The 17,800-nt window shown below is 37.4% G+C and overlaps 1 protein-coding gene across 4 annotated transcripts in view; it reads left to right on the top strand.

Moving 5' to 3' along the window:
• Nucleotides 1-17,800, top strand: part of LOC102673299 (discoidin domain-containing receptor 2) — a 234,385-nt gene that overhangs the window by 149,227 nt on the left and 67,358 nt on the right. For all 4 annotated transcript variants that reach the window (XM_031511947.1, XM_031511946.1, XM_006618672.2 and 1 more), the window contains one exon: nucleotides 4,755-4,986. In XM_031511947.1, coding sequence (XP_031367807.1) covers nucleotides 4,755-4,986 — 232 coding nt within the window. The remainder of the gene's footprint in view (nucleotides 1-4,754; nucleotides 4,987-17,800) is intronic.

The raw sequence follows: 17,800 nt of genomic DNA, 5'->3' as shown, positions 1-17,800 counted from the left end.
GAGGCGATCGTGGAATCAGCCACGGGGAGGAGGAGGAGGAGGAGGAGGAGGAGGAGGAGTGGGAGGATAACTTTATTCGTACGAAATCCTGGCGGAGAATTTCCTGGCCGTGCTACGTTGTGCAGGATGGGCGAAAGGCGGGAGGGGAAGCCAGGACATTGTTAACAGCATTGCTGCCTAATTAACCGCAAACGCTTTCAGTGGGTTTCGCCTGGCCTATTGTTTACATGCGGGCACGCCGCCTCTATGATAGTCCTCGACGACCGTACCAGCTGAAATATTTCCATGGAGATTCTCCGGCCGCTTTGTGCGCCGCCCCCTATCTGGATCGGAACGCCGGAAGTAACGTCCACTCGTGGCGTTATTCCGCGATTTTCCATACGACATGGTATACACGGTCGCTCTGGATGGATGGATATTTTCCAGGGATGGAAATCTTCGAAGATATTTTTTCTTCCGTTTCTTTTTTTGCTTCGAGAGAGGATTGTTATTGAGACACGCGAGGAATGGATGAAACGAGTGAATGCGAGTTTGCTGGAAGGGGATGTAGGTTAGGGTTTGATTGAGGGTTTCGAAGAGAAATTTTATTATCGTATTACAAGGTTTACACAAGTGTTGAACGATGGGCTTTCGAAATTGTTTGAAGTTTTTATTCGCGAAATGTATTTGCGCAATGGGAGAATGTCGATCATCGATTGAAGAGATGTTGCAGTTTATAAAAATGAAGAATCAAAATTTGAAGTAGATTTCGTAAGTAAAATATTTCAGGAAAAAAAAATGTAACGTTTCTAATTGATATTCCGCAAAAAGTTTTTCACTCTGTGAAATGGTAAACTATATTAATCTCTTAAATTATGTCGAGAATTTTTATATATTATTTTCGGAGTAATATATTATAATAAGAATACGAGGTTAATATATTAATATAATATAATAAAGGATAAAAGGTTTAATAATGTTCGAATATAATAATAAAATAATGTTATGCACTTTCAGTAATGAACCGTGACACTCGAAAGGTTAAATGATAAATTTAATTTTTTAATACGATGTTTTATACTACGAGAGTACCGCATAATTCTATAAAACTCTGCTCGAAATATAATAGAAAAAAAATTCGACGATGATACTTGTAAAAACATGGTATATAGAATTCTCGATTCGACACGAGATGAAATACAAAGTGACACCATTCTACAAATTGCAATCAAGCCGATACGTAACACGAATCGCATTGTCATCAAAACAATCCAAATTATCCGACCCGTTTTGACACAGACGACCTGCCAAACAACGTTCCGCTATCCACCACGACAAATCGCAACGAAATAACAGATTAATTACCACCGGTACCCGGTTGCTCTCGTATCGAAACAAAGTATCGTGGTCTGTCAGAAACACGGCCACACGTTGGGTCAGCTTTCATTAATTTTAATTGATAGGAAAGTCTGTGCAGTGTATAGAAGAAAAAGTTGGAGCTCACCTATAAAATCTAAGGTTTCGTTTCGAATTAACCTGTTAACGAGAAAATCAAGAAAATTATATCATAGTCGATGAAAGTTTAATGTTTAATTACCATTGAATTGTGAGTGGTAATAAACTATTCGTAAAAGTATGATTTTTCAATCATCAGATGATGAACATTTTGTTATTTTTATTTTATAAATAGCGAGAAAAGTAAATTCATTCTCGTATACATGTAAATAAATTATTTTTTAATCTAAAATGAAATAATCAAACTAACCTTTTTTCTTTTCGAATTTCAGCAAACGTACACCATTCTTTTTCCAAAAAAATTAAAGAAACCACGTTAAATAACAAAATTTAGAAGACACAGAAAAATTTCAACAAATTTCAAACAATTTTGAATTCAATATTACATAATCCATTCCATTGACAATGACTTATTACTCTCGGACGCAGGTATTATCTTTCAAACACATTTTATCTCGATTACCCAAATCAACCCCTCCAATATTCTTTCAAAAGGTCGTTGCGCATAACAAAATTTCAATTTTCAAATTTCAATTTTCAATCCAATACCACCAATAGCATAATCTAATTCCATTGACAAACGATTTGTTATTTCCAGATGCGGATATTATTCTAATTATCCTTCAAATAAATTTTATCTCGACGGAATCAACTCCCCCGAGAAATATTCTTTCAAAATCGCTCGGTTGGGCGCGTGATAAATAGAGCTTAAAAATGAAACTCCATCCAGCTAACAATTCGTATCACGCGAAGAATCCCCGCCCTGTACATAATGCGATCTTGTTATCGGCCCTTGCCCACTATTTTTAGCCGCGAGCATGGAAAATCGGGCGCGATGTCTGCTCACCAGGCAGTGGATAAAGCGTATGGATCGGGGCCACGTTCTTCCCCGGTTCTCGTTGAATTAAAAACTCGTTTCGCGCTACGAAATTATAGGTCACGTGGCCATCGTCGATCTGTCCACGGACACGGAAAGAATATATCGGAATGCTACATTCCCTTGCGCTGGAAATTTATTCAGAGGTTTCGTTTCGATCGCGAGAATTATAGGGTTAGATGGAACGAGATGAAGGGGATACGTTGCATCGTTTGCGTGTCCGACACAAGCATGAATAGTGGATGGAGATACCGTGAATTAGAGAATTTTAAGCAGTTTCAATATATTGTTTCTCGATGGAATTTTAATCGACTTTTTCTAAGGTATGTATTAGGAATTCATTTAATTAGCAAGGAATTCGTGTTAAAGAATTTCACGATATATTTGTTTGAAATAATAATATATTGGAAAGCGATTTCGCAAATAAGACGGTGTGATAATTGCTCGATAATTTAATTAAGTTTTTAATTTTTTGATTATGTATTCGTAAGTAAGTAAGTAATTATACTTATGTAACATGTTGTATATCTTAGTGGATTTTAGATAAAATTCGTGAAATAGGGCGATAACAATTATAGTTAGTAATAAAATAGAATTCGGGGATAATTCTCCAATGAAAAACGCAATAATTTAACGCGAACACACGTTCATTCTCAGTTTCCCTATTTCTCCCTATTTCTTTCACTCAAACAACTTCTCTAGGTCAAGTACACGTCATATATATTCATTTCTTGTTATCCTCAAACACTTTTCACTCGCTTCTCGCAAAATCCTAACACTTTGTACAACTTTGTACACACTTTGTACAAAAAACTAAAAAACTTACTTGACCCGTGAGAAAAAAATAGCTCTTCGATCGTAATCCTAACACTTCTTTGTTGTATCGCTTCATCCGTGAAAAAAAAACGAGGAAATGACAAAACATCAGAACACAATTCGCGTTACTTACTCACTCAAATGTTTCTCTGAGAGAATTGGAGAGAAAAAAAAAAAAAGAAATTCAAAAAAATCGAATGCATCGAATTCCATTGAAACTCACGCAGATACGAAGGTTAAACCCTAACAATAGCAACAGCAACATCGACGAAGTGGCCTGGAATGGGAATTGCTTTGTCGTTGTTCTCGACGACGACGTGGTACACATGTAAATGGGTCAGAAACGTGCGCCGATGATTAAACGCCGATTGCTCTCGCACACTGTACCACTCTATCCATCCTCTCTCCCTTTCACACCCCTCTTCCTTCCTCTCATTCTGTGCGTCTCTCGATATCAACGTTGAAAGCCATTATCGGATGCACGGATCGATATATATATAAATATAAATGATTATAAATAACTCGAGATCGATAGTGGGAAGAAAGAAAAAAAAAAGAAATCTCGGGTATAAACGGGAGAATCGATTTTCTCGTCATTAATTTATACGCGTCATTAATTTATACACATTTATGCACTGCGGGAGACGAAGAAACAGGGAAGACGGAGAACAGAAATCGGTCATTAATTATTCCTCAACTCGTATCGAAATATCTAGGGAATGGAAATATGTATGTTTTTAGAAAGAAAATTAGCATTTACACTCTTTAATATTTTTGAAATTATAATAGGATAATATGTTCCAATGTAGAATTCTTATAATTTCTGGTATTAATTATTAATCGAAACATTGAAAAAAAATTTTCTATTCTTTGTTAATCCTTTCTAAAGATTAACGTAATATGTAGTAAGAGTAATTTTTGTAATTGGATTGAATCGTTTTTAGGTAGAAAAATAATAACTACAAAAAAATATATATATATAAAATAAGTTTTTGCATCTTTAGGTAATTAGAATTAAATAATAAAAAGAACAATGACTACTGTATATATTATAAGGTATTTTAAAATATTAGTTAACCGAATACATCAAATTTATACTGATTTACCGCGAATATGAATCTTCGATGCATATTGCTTGCACAATTGGCCATTATCGAAATTGTAGAATTTCATTAATTTGAGAAATCGAGAAATGTACGTATAATAGGATATATAATATATTATTCCATTTAGAGACTTCAATCCAGGATTATTAAATATCTATATTATTAGACTATATCTCTAATAGATATACAAATAGAAAAAAATAACATATCATGCATAATTAGATACTAACTCTAAAATTTAAAACCATATTCTACTTTAATATCGCGTTCACAAGAAAAAGTGTATTTTTTGGAATAAAAAGAAATAACATTATCAAAGAAAATAACGATAAAAGATATTTTCTGCTTTTTCGTGTGCCAGAGAATAACCCCTGATTCCCATGATATAGATATAGAATATGCTATTGCACGAGAATATTCCCACTTTAAGGGTCGTAATAATTCTGCTCGTAATTCCCCAGGCTGAGACAAGACAAGGGCGGCGGTGCCTGGTGCCCGAAAAATATGGTCACGAAGGAAGGAAAGGAGTACCTCGAGGTGAATTTGCACAGCCCGCGTATACTGACGTCGACCAGGACCCAGGGCAGGTTCGGGAACGGGCACGGGGTCGAGTACACCGAAGAGTACTTCGTCGAATATTGGCGGCCGGGGTTCAACAAGTGGGTGCGATGGAGAAATCGACGTGGCATGGAGGTATGTGTATATATATATATATACACACACACACACACGTATATCTTCGATGCCTATCGATTCCAAACCGATTACCTATTCTACTTTTTCCTTCTTTTCTTTCGACCTCGACCTTCTGACCTTTCGAATATTTTTTTTTTTTTTCAAGAATACGGAACAGAAATGGAATTTTTTCGAGTAGGATTTGGAACAGAACCTTTTCTTTCGATCTTGCGCAATTTTTGAAAATTGAAGATAGAATTTTTTTTTATTTCAATTTCGATTTTGTGATCTAGACTCTAGTCTAGAAGCGTGATTCCAAGTATTTTAAATTGTGAAAATTATTATTAATTTAAAAATGTAAATTTATTTGGTGCACGAGTTCGTTTATTTAAAAGATTCGAGGAAATATAGGGGAAAAAGTTGTGATTGACCGAGCTTCATTGAATGGAGAGAAGAAAGTGGTAATGGATCGTCTATAGTCAGACATCCCTCTACCGTTAATACGGACGTTATATATTCCTGCAACTTTTAATACATCGTGGAAGTTATTCTAAGGAAGAGAGAAAGAGAGAAAGAGAGAGAGAGAGAAAAAATTATTCAGGTCAACTTCGAAACTATGGTCAAACTTTATAAGCATTATTACTTAAAATTTGTTTAATGCTTCTCGCCTAACTCTTTTAGAAGTGATTAAAGGCACTACGTGAGCGGTGGTTTTTCATAAGCTTTACCAAGAAATCGTGTTAATCGTAAGTGTGTCAGAAAGTTATAACAAAATCATAGGAAAGAACTTACTACTTTTCCACATTCGCGGGAATCTATATATTATATTCTCGAAGCTAGAAAAATTCATCGCAGAAATTGCATTGTTAAAAGTTTCAAAAAAAAAAAAACTCATTTTTTCATAAAATTCTTCAGAGAAGAAGAAAGAAACTGAAAGCTAAAACAAAATTTCGTATCCTCAAAAAATCTTCTTCCAAAACTCAATAAACTTTTCCCACAACAAAAACTTCTGAAAGAAGTTATTTCTTTCAGAACTTCGTAAATTTCAAGAAAGCTCACAAACGAATAAATTTCTTCGCTTTTGAAAAATTCTACCCACCCGCTATGACTTCCCCCCTCAGTCAAACTTTTTGATTTTACACATCGACGATGCCTACTCGCTTGCCCGCTCATCGATGAAATTTTCCCCCCCTCGAAAATCACCTTAATCGCACAGTTTCCAACCACCGAGCCCTCTCGATTCCCCTCTTTTTTCCCCTCCATCCAACTCCATCGGAACATCGTGGCCGACAGATTTTTATACGAACGACCAATTATAAAGCAATTTCGCGGCGAGAGGCAGAATTAATGCGGTGCCACTCTTTATAATTGCTCTCGTCAAGGAAATCGGATTACAGTTTTAGCCTGCCTCCGGTGTATGGAGGGAGAGGGGAGGCGTGGGAACAAAGAGGGCGCCGCCACGTAATTCTATTCTTTTGAAAGGGAAAAAAATCTGCGCGCGTATCACACGGAAGCTACGTTTCTCGATAGGCCCCCGAGGCCATTTTACAAACGATCGTCGATCGCCTCTTCCTCGTCTCGTCCAGTGATGGAATCAAGTTCGTTGCACGCTTATGGGTTTATATCGAATTAAAAGTGAAAGATTCGAGTAATGATTGAAGAACGAGTACGAGTATTTTTTGAAGATCGAATTTTTATAGAAAACGTTACATTCAGTTTAAAAAGGGTGTTTGGTATTCACAATATAGTAAATAGTTTCATTATAAAATGTATACACTGTTTCTAATTGGAGATTAAAAAAAATATTAGTTTTCATTAAAATTATACGCAATGAGAATTATAATAATCACTTTCAAAGACAGTCAAGAGGATTACTTTTAAACGAATGAAGAATTCCCAGCAAGAGACGCTCTTGTCTTTTCAAACTAATTCCATTTTAAAATTCTCTTTTCATTCGTACATAAAATTCGAAAGACTGAAAATATCCTATACTATCTTCGATACGTTATGTACAAAATTTAAATTTACATTTTGCTCGAACGATAAAACGGATCGTCTTTCGAAACACCACGCACCACGTACAACGAGTACATGAATCTGGTCCATCGACTCGCGTCGCGCTCGATCCCATCGCTAGCTGTGTGGGCCGGGTATCTATAACGTGTATCTGTACCCGGCCAGTGTAAGCGGCCGTTACAACGAGCGACGTGTTAATTAACGTCTCTTTAGCATGATAATCTGTACGCGATATCCATTAGCTCGTCAAAATACATCATGCCATGTAAAGCGATTTACCAGCGTCGATGAAATTACGAGGAACAGGCCTTCTCGTGCCGTCGCCTTAAATTACTATTATGCGCGCGTGCACACATGCCTATAACGGGTGCCTATAACCGACGAGGCGATGGCAGAGGACTCCATCCCTTACGGGGCCAGTCACGATGATAACGGGAATCGAGTTTGTACCCCTCTGACTCGAGTTGCCAATTGTGCGCGTTGAAGATTAGAAAATGACTCGGGGGAGGGAAGCGCTCGAATTATCGAGTTTTCCTTTACGAAATCCATTATACGAAAGGGTAGTTTCGCGATGTATCGATGTGGATATCGATCGATTCGAGGAACGTGTGTATTTATGTATTTTTTTAGGAATAAAGGAAAAGGAGAGTGTAAAATAATTTTTCAAAGTTTTTATTCTATGAAATCGCGTGAAAAATCGAAGGAGGTCCCCAGTGGCGGATATTGATTTTCGATAAATGCAAAAAAAAGGCGTAAAACGGTGAGAAATGGCAAAATATTCCGTTGCATTTCTTGGAAAAATTCATGACGTTACAATTTATGTAACAATAGGAAATTTCTATAAGATGTACGTCGTTCGAATGTTGAAAGAATAGAACTCGTCACGATAGTTTCAAAAAGAGAAACGAAGAGAAAATTACGAAACTTATTCTTAATTTGTATTCGTATCGAAGAAATCACATTTTCTTATGGAATTATCTAATATTTAAAAATAAATTGATCCTTCGTGAGTATTAATATAGAATTACGTGAAGAGACCTCTTTAAGATCGTTCACGAATGTTAGTTCTTCTTTAACATCGTCGAGATTCGAAACCATGTTAATCGCTATTCACACGAAATTTCCATTTTCGGATTACCGTCGATATGGCTTTCTCATAACACGGAATTTCTTATAGAGAATATTATTCGAGTTCTCTCTTGTTAGTTTCATGACCACACCTCGTGGGTTAATTCCTCGATGCTCTCTCTAGATTTTCACTAAAATACTCTCCCTTGCTCGCGTTACACAGGAACATCATAGACGTACCCACACACACTTCTCCCTTAAGACTAAACGAATTCTCCGGAAACTAACTAAAGCTACTGGCGCTTTAGACTGAAAGATACTGCGAAATGAGCTTGTTCTTACAAAACAACAACGCTTCAGAATTCCTTCCTCGGTCTTATTTAATAAAAAATTTTACGACTTTGCTACATCGCTTTCCTTTACGATACTTTTATATTACCCCGTGCAGGAACATTTTTGAAAGGAATTCCGTTTAAAAATAATTATTATTATTACTTCAACTTGTTATGCAATTCTTTTTATACATTTACAAAATAATAATTATTTTTTACTTATCAATTTAAAGAAAGGAATACTTTAATAGATATTAAAACCGTATAAAATATAAAAATATTATTTATCCAATATTATCCAATATTATCCAATATTAAAAATCACCGATAATGCTACTTACTTCTCATTGGCCAACTAGAAATTATAATGGAAAATCTCTGAAAGACAAGCATACGTATCTCGTCCAGTATCGGGGACGAGGACGTATCGCTTTTGTTCGCGGTCCAGTTTCATATCGGTAAATGGACTTTTAATGGATACTACACGGTGAATCAATCGCATTTGTTCGGCTTGCTCATAATCAATCGTGACGAACCATTTTTCTTTTCGATCCCTTTCCGTGTTTCTTTCATCGCGCTTAAACGATCTCCGTGCTCTCGAGCACGAATCGGCCATAAGTGAAGGGAACACCGTGGCGGAAGTTTCTCCATAGTTTCGTCTCACTTCGATCGGCAAACGAACTCTGCTCTTCCCTCCACGCTCCGCCAAAACCTTCACATGTTAAATCTCGCCCCGGAATATCGGGGAAAATTCCATTCCAGTATGCAACTTTCCACCGTATTCCGTATTCTCGTATTTTCAATTTTCTTTCAACGTTAAACGAAATTTTGCGATTTTTTATATACGATTCACGATTCTATGCATTTTTATAATTTATTTCCGTTTTACTTAGAAAAGAAACGATTTTGTAATACAGGATTCCAATTGATTTCCAATTTATTTTCCCTCAACTTCTGCTCTATCTTTCAAAGTTAAATCTTGAGAAAAAAGATAATATTCTTGCGAATATTCTGATTATACTATCTTCACGACATCTTCTTCTTCTAAAATACGATTAACAACCGTTGACAGAACAAAATTAAAGAATCGACGTTTCGTACGAATTTCCACATTAAATAATTACAATAATCTATGTAATAATAAAAATAAATAAAACAAAAAATTAGAACAGGAAACGTTCGAAATAAACGAATCCTCAACTTGGAAAATCTAAAAGCGGGACGTCGCGGAAGTAAAACTCGTGAAACTCGCGCGTCTCGATATTCTCCCCCTTTTGTTGTCTCTTCCACACACACGCCTCAGCTGAAGCGCACGTAACGTGTCCTCCATCTTCACGCAGATCCGCTCAAAGCGCGCTCTCCGCTTGGATCCGGTCCGCTTGGAAAGTGCGCGATAAAGTAAGGGTGGAGAGGAGGGAAATAAGGGATGCGAAGGATGGGTCGAAGAAGAAGGGTCGAAGGGTTTAAGACGGAGAAGGATAAGCGCACGTTTACCCTCTTCAGCTTCAATCTGGCCGGCGCGGCGTGCCGATCTTTGTGCATCCCGCGCTCCTTTTCCCCCTTGCAGTTTTGAATACGAGCAGGAAGAACGAAAGAGGCGCCCCTCTCCACCCTGTTTGCCGTGGAACTTCGGTTGGAAAGAAACGAGGAGAGGATCGAGAAGGTGGAAAAAGCGAAACGACCGTGTTATCGCTCCGTGTTGTACGTGACCCGTGCCCTCCACAAGCCGTGAGAGGAAGCGAGAGGAAGGGCGAGCGAAAAGGGTAGTTTTCCGGTTCCGATCGGGCGAAGGAAAAATTTCCATGCCGTCACGATTTCCTTTCACCCTCCCTTTTACCCGTGAAATATATTAAATAAGAGAAAGGGGGTGGAACGGGTTGAGGAAACGGGGTCTGGAAGAGTTGGCTCTCCTTTCGAGACGGTTCACGAACGGCGGATGCACGCGCTGGTTAAACTGGTATGGAAATGAGGGGATGGTGGAGCGAGCAGCGTTATTTTTCTTGGGAAAAAGGAGGGAAGGTAAATAAAAAAGAAAAAAAAAATACGCGAAAACAATTTCTCGTTCGTTCGCGTGTGTTAAAGGTTTATTAAGTGATGCGAAAGAAGAGATCAAAGAGAGAGAGGATGTGAATTGTGAACGTTCTTTTAAGTGGAAGATTGTTTCTGGAAGATGTTTGGCGTGGGAGTCGGACGTTGGGGTAAAAAGTAATCGTTATCGAAGAAAATTATGAAGATAAGGGCGTCCTATACGAAGGATTTCTATCTAAATTTATACAACCTTCTCTTTTATAATTTTTATAATTTCACCCTTATTACTTGTTTCAAATAAAATTATGTAACACGATGATCGTTAAGATGAATAGCTTATAGGGTGTAAAAATGATTCGATTTCTCAATCGAACGCAGCGAGCCAGATGGAGAAGAAATTTCGTTATAAATAAAGACTCGTTCAAAGAGAGAGAGAAAAAATTTAAATTTAAACGCAAGGAGTGTTGTGCCGGGCCCCCGTAATGGCAAGTTTAAAGAGCGGAGCGGTTGCACGCTATTTGTTGAGATTGAGAGCGTACGATTGTTCGTGTAAAACCCGTATCTTGACCCAGATTTCTTAGACGTTTTATAAGAGCACCTTCTAATTTTCCCTTTCGTGCCCGTGCACCATAAACAGAGACACGAAAACGCATTATGGCCGGGGACGGGGATGGAATTAAGCCGAAAAAGGAGTCTCTCATTTGAATTCACGGTGTGGGGACGGTGTAAAGGGTGTGTATAGATGCATCCCGATGGAAACGCTGGAATGAAATACGCCAGACTGGATACCGCCTCTTCCTTTCGCGTTAGAGTGCTCGTTGTGAGCGCTTGTGATGGGACAATTGCCAACCGTCGGACGTGTTTCATTAACGTTCGCGTACCTTGGCCAACAGGAATTCCCTTGGCCGGGTCTCATTTGTTCAAAGTTCTTCTACTTACGTACTTTGTCGAGAGAATGAAATAATCCTTTGGGATTTATATCGTACGAGTTGTAAAGTAGAGGGGGACGGGGAGTTTGCTTTAATTTTTAATAATTACGATCTCTTGAATTACGACGGTAAATTGTCGTAAGATAAAATTATGCGTGTACCCTCAAATGTTACGATAATTGGAATCTGTAACTTTATAACTTCAACCGTCTGCTTCTTTCGCTTCATAAAGCAGTCATTGGAAAAAGACGTGGAAGCATATCGAGGTGAAACCAAATTAAATATTTATCATTTACGTCCAGTTACGAATATTTTTAATTCGTAAAAATTCGTGTTCGAGAAACAAGAACGTGTCTAGAAATATGATACTGGGCGCTTAGGTGGTGCAAATGGGGATTATCCAAAAAGTACAAACAATTTATCAAAATATCGGGAATGGAGTTAATTGAATGCAGAGAGATAACAATGGTCGCTAACTTCGTTCGCTTGTTCGTAGATTTAAATTTTAAACGCGTCGAGTAAATATACGCGTAGAAAGCGAATAATTTTCACGCGCTGGATTTATCGCGCCGAGATTCGAGGTGGAAAGGAGGACACGCGTGAAACAAGACACGGTTGCTCCCCGATGATAACATTCCCGCGAGGTGTGTCGCGATAAATCCGCAGGTGAAAGTCAACACGTTCCACTATTCTCGGCGAGGCGAACATGTATCCGTGAAATGGAGCAACTTTCTACCGCCTTCAACCGATTCTCAATTTCTGGATTTTCGAATTCGAGATCGAAACGTAATCGAAACCATTTAATAATGTCTCGTGCGTGAATTTCAAATTGTCGATATTTAAATATTCAAATTTTGGGTTGAAACCAAGAAGCAAGAAGATGGAAAATTTTTAATATTGATTATGTTTCACGTTACAATTTTCATTATTTTTCAAATTGGAACGAAGGATTAAGAATTTTAAATTTATGTATTCGAGCTCAATATCATTCGATTTCTGATTTCGTTGATATAATTCCAATCTTGGATTATATAGCTAAAGATATATCAATAATAACGACGATCGAGTTAAATTTGAAAATCTTTTCGAAAGAAGGATAAAAAGTTTTTAATTTTATAAGTAGGTTAATTAGCGTTACAACTTCTCATTTTTCTCTCTTCGAGGTAAAATTATAATGCAAAAAAAAAAAAAAAAAAAAAAAAGAAAATTAACATTTCATCAAGCTTCGATATTTTAATTTCAACAATCTAAAATTTCAACGATTAATCAACAAATTAAAAATTAAAGATTCACAGTGGCGTACACAGCTCTCTATTAATTATTTATCAATTTCAGGAACGATCGCAACTGGTCCAATCTCATTAAGCGACGCTTAAAATTTCACGAAAGCCTGGCAATAAAGCCCGGAAATAAACCTTCTCTTGCGACAAATCACGAAGGAGGGGGGTCCTACTGGATAGGATAAACAAGCGCGATGAATTAAAATACCTTAAGAATTTATTAAAGCGGGCAGGCGATGGGAAAACACGCGTTCCCCGTGTGCCGGAGATGACGACGAGTCCTCGACTTCTGTTTGACTTGGCGACCGAGCGCCGCTTAAGTCCACAGATACCGGTGGTAATTTCCATCGAAATTTCAATCTCGTTTATCCGCAAAGTAACTTCCACCGGGTCCGCCCCATCCAGCCCATCCCTCTTACCCTTCCGGCCACGCTGTTTCACCCCTCAGGCGATCGTCGCGAGACTGACGCCACGTATCGAATTTTAATCAATCACCGATAGGGACAGCCAATTCCAGACCCAATTAACATATTCATTCCGCGGCTCTGCCCATCCTTCCCTTTTTTTTTTTTTCCATCGATTTCGAAATTCAAATTGCGATATGCGCGGAATTGGCCATTATCGGAGGGGAGGGAGTGTTTGTTTCGATTAATATTCGCTCGAGAATCGAGAATTGAGAAGTATAAAATGGAAGGGAAATGGAGGAGGGATTGGAGGAAAAAATGTGTTGAAATATTGGAAATTGGTAAAATATTATGGTCTTTATTGCGAGCCTGCCGGCTATTCTCGGCCGAGTAAATGGATGTTTATAATACAATTTATTGAAAGTAGTCGTTGAGGCGACGTAATTGAAGAAAGTTGATGGAAATATTATCGAACTCCTTTGATTTTCGTGTAATTACTCGCAGTGTCCTTAATTATAAATTAAATTTCATTTTTCTATTGATTAGAAAAATATCTGGAGGAAATCGAAATGAAGAAAGTACGCGTGTATATAACCAACATAGGAATAATCAGGATAATTCAAAAATCTGTAATAATATATTATTATTAAAAAATTGCAAAGATATTTCAACAACTAAATTTCACAACAATTCTCGAAATATGAATAATTTGGGGGAAAAAATTCCCAAATCAACTAAAATTTACAATTTTAACAACGTACTGTATCAAACCATACCATAAATATTTTAATCGACAATCGATCCGATCATTAATCCACGGGAATCGAAATAATATCGCATCGCGATGACTAGGAGCATCTAGTGTCGAACAACAAGCTCGAATATATTATTTCACGGGCGGGCGTCACGCGTGTATAATTTATCGCGGGCGTGTTGGTGGACACACCCACGCGAAACAGAGCCGGGTGTATCGATGGATTACGGATTATCGGCCCGAACGCGGACACCCTATTAACAGATTACCGCGCGTGGCCTGAAAACAATTTTCCACGGCCACACTCTTCCCCTCCCCCTCTTTTTCTCACCCTCTCTCCTTCCCTCTCTCGTTCTTTTCTTTTTTTCTTTTTTTTTTTTTTCTTTCCTTCCCGCGACGAGGTCCGCCTGGATTTTTTCCCTCCCTTTTATTCTCTTTTTTCACGCTCCCACCCTACCGGTCCATCAGGGCTTCCATCTCCTGACGAGAGCTCTCTCACCCCGAGGCGTGGAAAAAGATACGGGGCCGGATCACGTTCTTCTTTTTTTTCCCTTCTTTTTTTTTTTTTTTTTTTTTAGCTCTTTTCCTATCCGGGCCGGGGATCTGTTTTCCCCTCGATTTTCGAAATATCGAACACACGGGCCGGCAAGGATGAACGAATGAATAGTTGGGCTCTCGATCCTCGAGCAGAACATCGGGGGATTTACATTTCCGGTTGTTTTCAATGCCGGATCGAAATCGAATGTGATTCAAATCGGTGAGAATCTGTGGTCTCGCGAGTTAAGTGTGAGCTGTGTGTGGAAGAGGAAATGGTGTTTTGCGTTTTTGTCGAATGTTTTTCCTTTTTGGTTCTTCTTTGGAGTTGCGCGTCAACGAAATTAATTCGAGGAACGAAGTTTCGAACTGTGGCGGCATCTATTTAATTTTATCAATTTAAAAATTGGAAATTCCTATCCCCTCCCAAAATTCGCATAAATATACCTCGCTTAACTAATTTTAATTTAATCCTGAACTTCTGAAAACAAGAACAAACTTCTCATCGCTACAACAATCTAAAATAAAAACAAGTTTCTAGAAAACAAATCCATATCCGAATTATAATTATTAAATAACAAAGAAGTAATTATGATAACTACAATAATGATAAATCATAAAAGATCATAAAAATTTCAATAAGGAATGTGATGACTAACAATTACAAATAAATTTCCTATATATCTTAATATATTTATACAAATAATGAAGAATTTGTAAAGAATATAAATCTAATTTCGTTAACAGAAAAGAGAAAGAGAGAGGGAAGCGATGAAGAACGGTATATTAAGGAAGAGGATTCGAGCTCGTCGAGAGAAGACAAATTCGAATTATACGGGTTCTTCGTTAGCTTAACGGTGGAAAGATTTCAGCCGCAAGCGAATTAGAGACAAGCTTCTCACCGGTAACTTCGGGATCGAGATCTCGCTAACGATAATACACCGTTCCGGGATATTTTCCTCTTTCATTGAGCAACACAGTCTAACGACCGTGCTCGTTAATGAACATTAACCGGGAGGGAGGATTCCCTTCCCTCCTAGTGAAATTAAAGGAGAGCACGGATCGTCTCCTCCTTTTTTTTCCCTCTAGGTGTCGAGAGACGCCGTTTGATTAAGTTAAACACCGTTCCGCTTTTTATATACAGGGTGTATCTCAGGTGCTCTCCCTGCGAAATTTTAGAAACGGGTGAGAATGAGAAAGAATACTACTATACGATTTTTTTTATAAATATTGAATATATTGTTCGTTAGAAAATAGAAAATATAATTTTTTTCTCAATGTTGAATTTCTTTGTTTGTTTTTTATCTTTTTTTATCTTATTTATTTATATCGTTTATATCAAAGAGATCATATCTTTCAGTAAACAGAGAAAAATGGAGCGAAGGGAACGGTGCAGAGAAACCCTTATTTTCACTTATACGTGAGTTGGTAATCCCGCAGTTTTGCCAGAAAAGTGCAAACACTCTTTCTTATTTAGTTCCTCTTTTAACCATTTTAAAAGTGGAAACTATCAAACTAACTAGTTTCTCCTTATCAACCTTTACGGCTCGTAACGAAATTTATTTTCATTTTCAGAATTTTACAGAATAGAGGACTCGAAGTAATAATTTTATACGTGACTCCAAACCTTCCTATTCGCCTTACCTTAATCAAAAAACGTAGCAAGAAATAAAGGGTTTGCCACGAAATAAAGGTGGCGATATATTTCAAATTTCATCTCCACACAACCGCGAATTTCCCGTAAAAATCCTATCCCCGACATGATTCAAACTCCGTCCGCCATTAATTTCCGCCAAGCAGATGAAACGCTCCCGTTATATTAACCCTCGAACCGGCCAGTTGTATCTCCCGGACGATAATTAAGAGAACATGATATTCCGTTCACGTAGACGTTAGAATTAAACAGTTCTTCATTAGTGGAGACCGAATTTCGGCCGAAAACAGATTAGAAGCGTGCTCGGTCGCGCCTCGAAAGTAATTGCCTACACTACGCTTTTCGTGAGAAGGTATGGCTATCACCTGATCGGGTTACCTGGCTGCCTGACCTCCTGACCTCTGCCTGGGATAATGAAATCTGGGGGAAAACTGGTTGCAACGATGGCTTTAATTCCATCCAGGCAGAGGACCAGTTCCAATTTGTTCCCCTTTGAACGTCTCTCGTGCGATGGAACGAGATTTTTAAAGATGGTTTGAAGAAGTTTATTTCTATGGGAAAGATATGAATTTATAGAATGAGTGATCGATCTAGACTTTTCGTATGGTCGTAAATTATATAGATATTTTTCTTTGCGTTGGTTTGAGATGGTTTGAAAAGGTTTGCAGTGAGGAGAAATGTGGAGATTGTAGAATTTAAGTTATATTTTTTGTGCGTTCAGGATAATTAACTATTTTTGTGATAAGAAAGGTTAATATTGTGTTTTATAATTTTCGTTTCGATATTTCATTTTGTATCACGAATATCACGAAATACAGAATATGTGAATAGGAAAAATGGTTCATTGAAAAGTGAGGTTATATACTTTTTGTTATATATCTGTTACAGTTAACTCGAAGATTGTAAAATTCCATGTTCATTCATAACATGGAATCTCATTTCACAATTTTAACACGGTCGATGATCTTCGTGATGGCGTAATTTTGAAATTTGATATTGGATAAAGCTTAGCCAGAAACGTATCGTAAATGCTAGCAGTTTATTAGGCAAGAAGGATTTTCTTACCGAAGGGGATAAAGGTTGAGTTACTGTAAATAAGGAAACACCAGATTTCCTACATTGTGTCCCACCCAACAAGAAACACGTAGCTAATAAAATCGTGAATGTATCGTCGAAACTTTTCTGATCCTTTTTCTTATGTTACGATCTGATAGAAAAACGCGTTGTGTTCTATCGATCCAATGTTCCACCCAGATATTTTTTCCACGATAACGAAGAAACGCTGGAACAAGAGAAAGAGAGAGAGAAAAAACACTTTATTATACCAATTTGCATAAATTCTTTCCAACAAGAACCTATCGCTAAATTATAACCCGATCAACAATTCAATTCTTTAAAGATTCAAACAGAGTAATTCACCTCGTTACAATTGAATATATTTCACAACGATTATTAACAATTACCATTAACTTTCGATCGGGAATAAATTTCCTTGAAATTTGAAATAGAGAAATATTTCTCGAGATTTTTCGTATACTCGTATCGTAAATTATGAAATATTTTTCTTTGCATTGGTTTGAGATGGTTTGAAAAAGTTTGCAGTAAGAAGAAATATGGAGATTGTAGAATTTAAGTCATATTTTTTGTGCGTTTAAGATAATTAACTATTTTTCATTTAGAATTCAGGATTCTACATATTTAATTTTTCGAGCACAAAAATTTTTCAACGCCTTTTTCCACTAACTAATGCGTAACGCCGTTTACTCAGCCATACGCAATAAATAACCCCTATATACATGACAGAGCGAATTTCCTTCGCGATTGCCACCAACA

This window comes from Apis dorsata, unplaced genomic scaffold, assembly GCF_000469605.1.
Source record: "Apis dorsata unplaced genomic scaffold, Apis dorsata 1.3 scaffold_365, whole genome shotgun sequence".
In the NCBI taxonomy this organism is placed as follows: domain Eukaryota; kingdom Metazoa; phylum Arthropoda; class Insecta; order Hymenoptera; family Apidae; genus Apis; species Apis dorsata.
The sequence above is the reverse complement of the archived record's forward strand: the minus strand, read 5'-3'. Positions and strand labels throughout refer to the sequence as shown.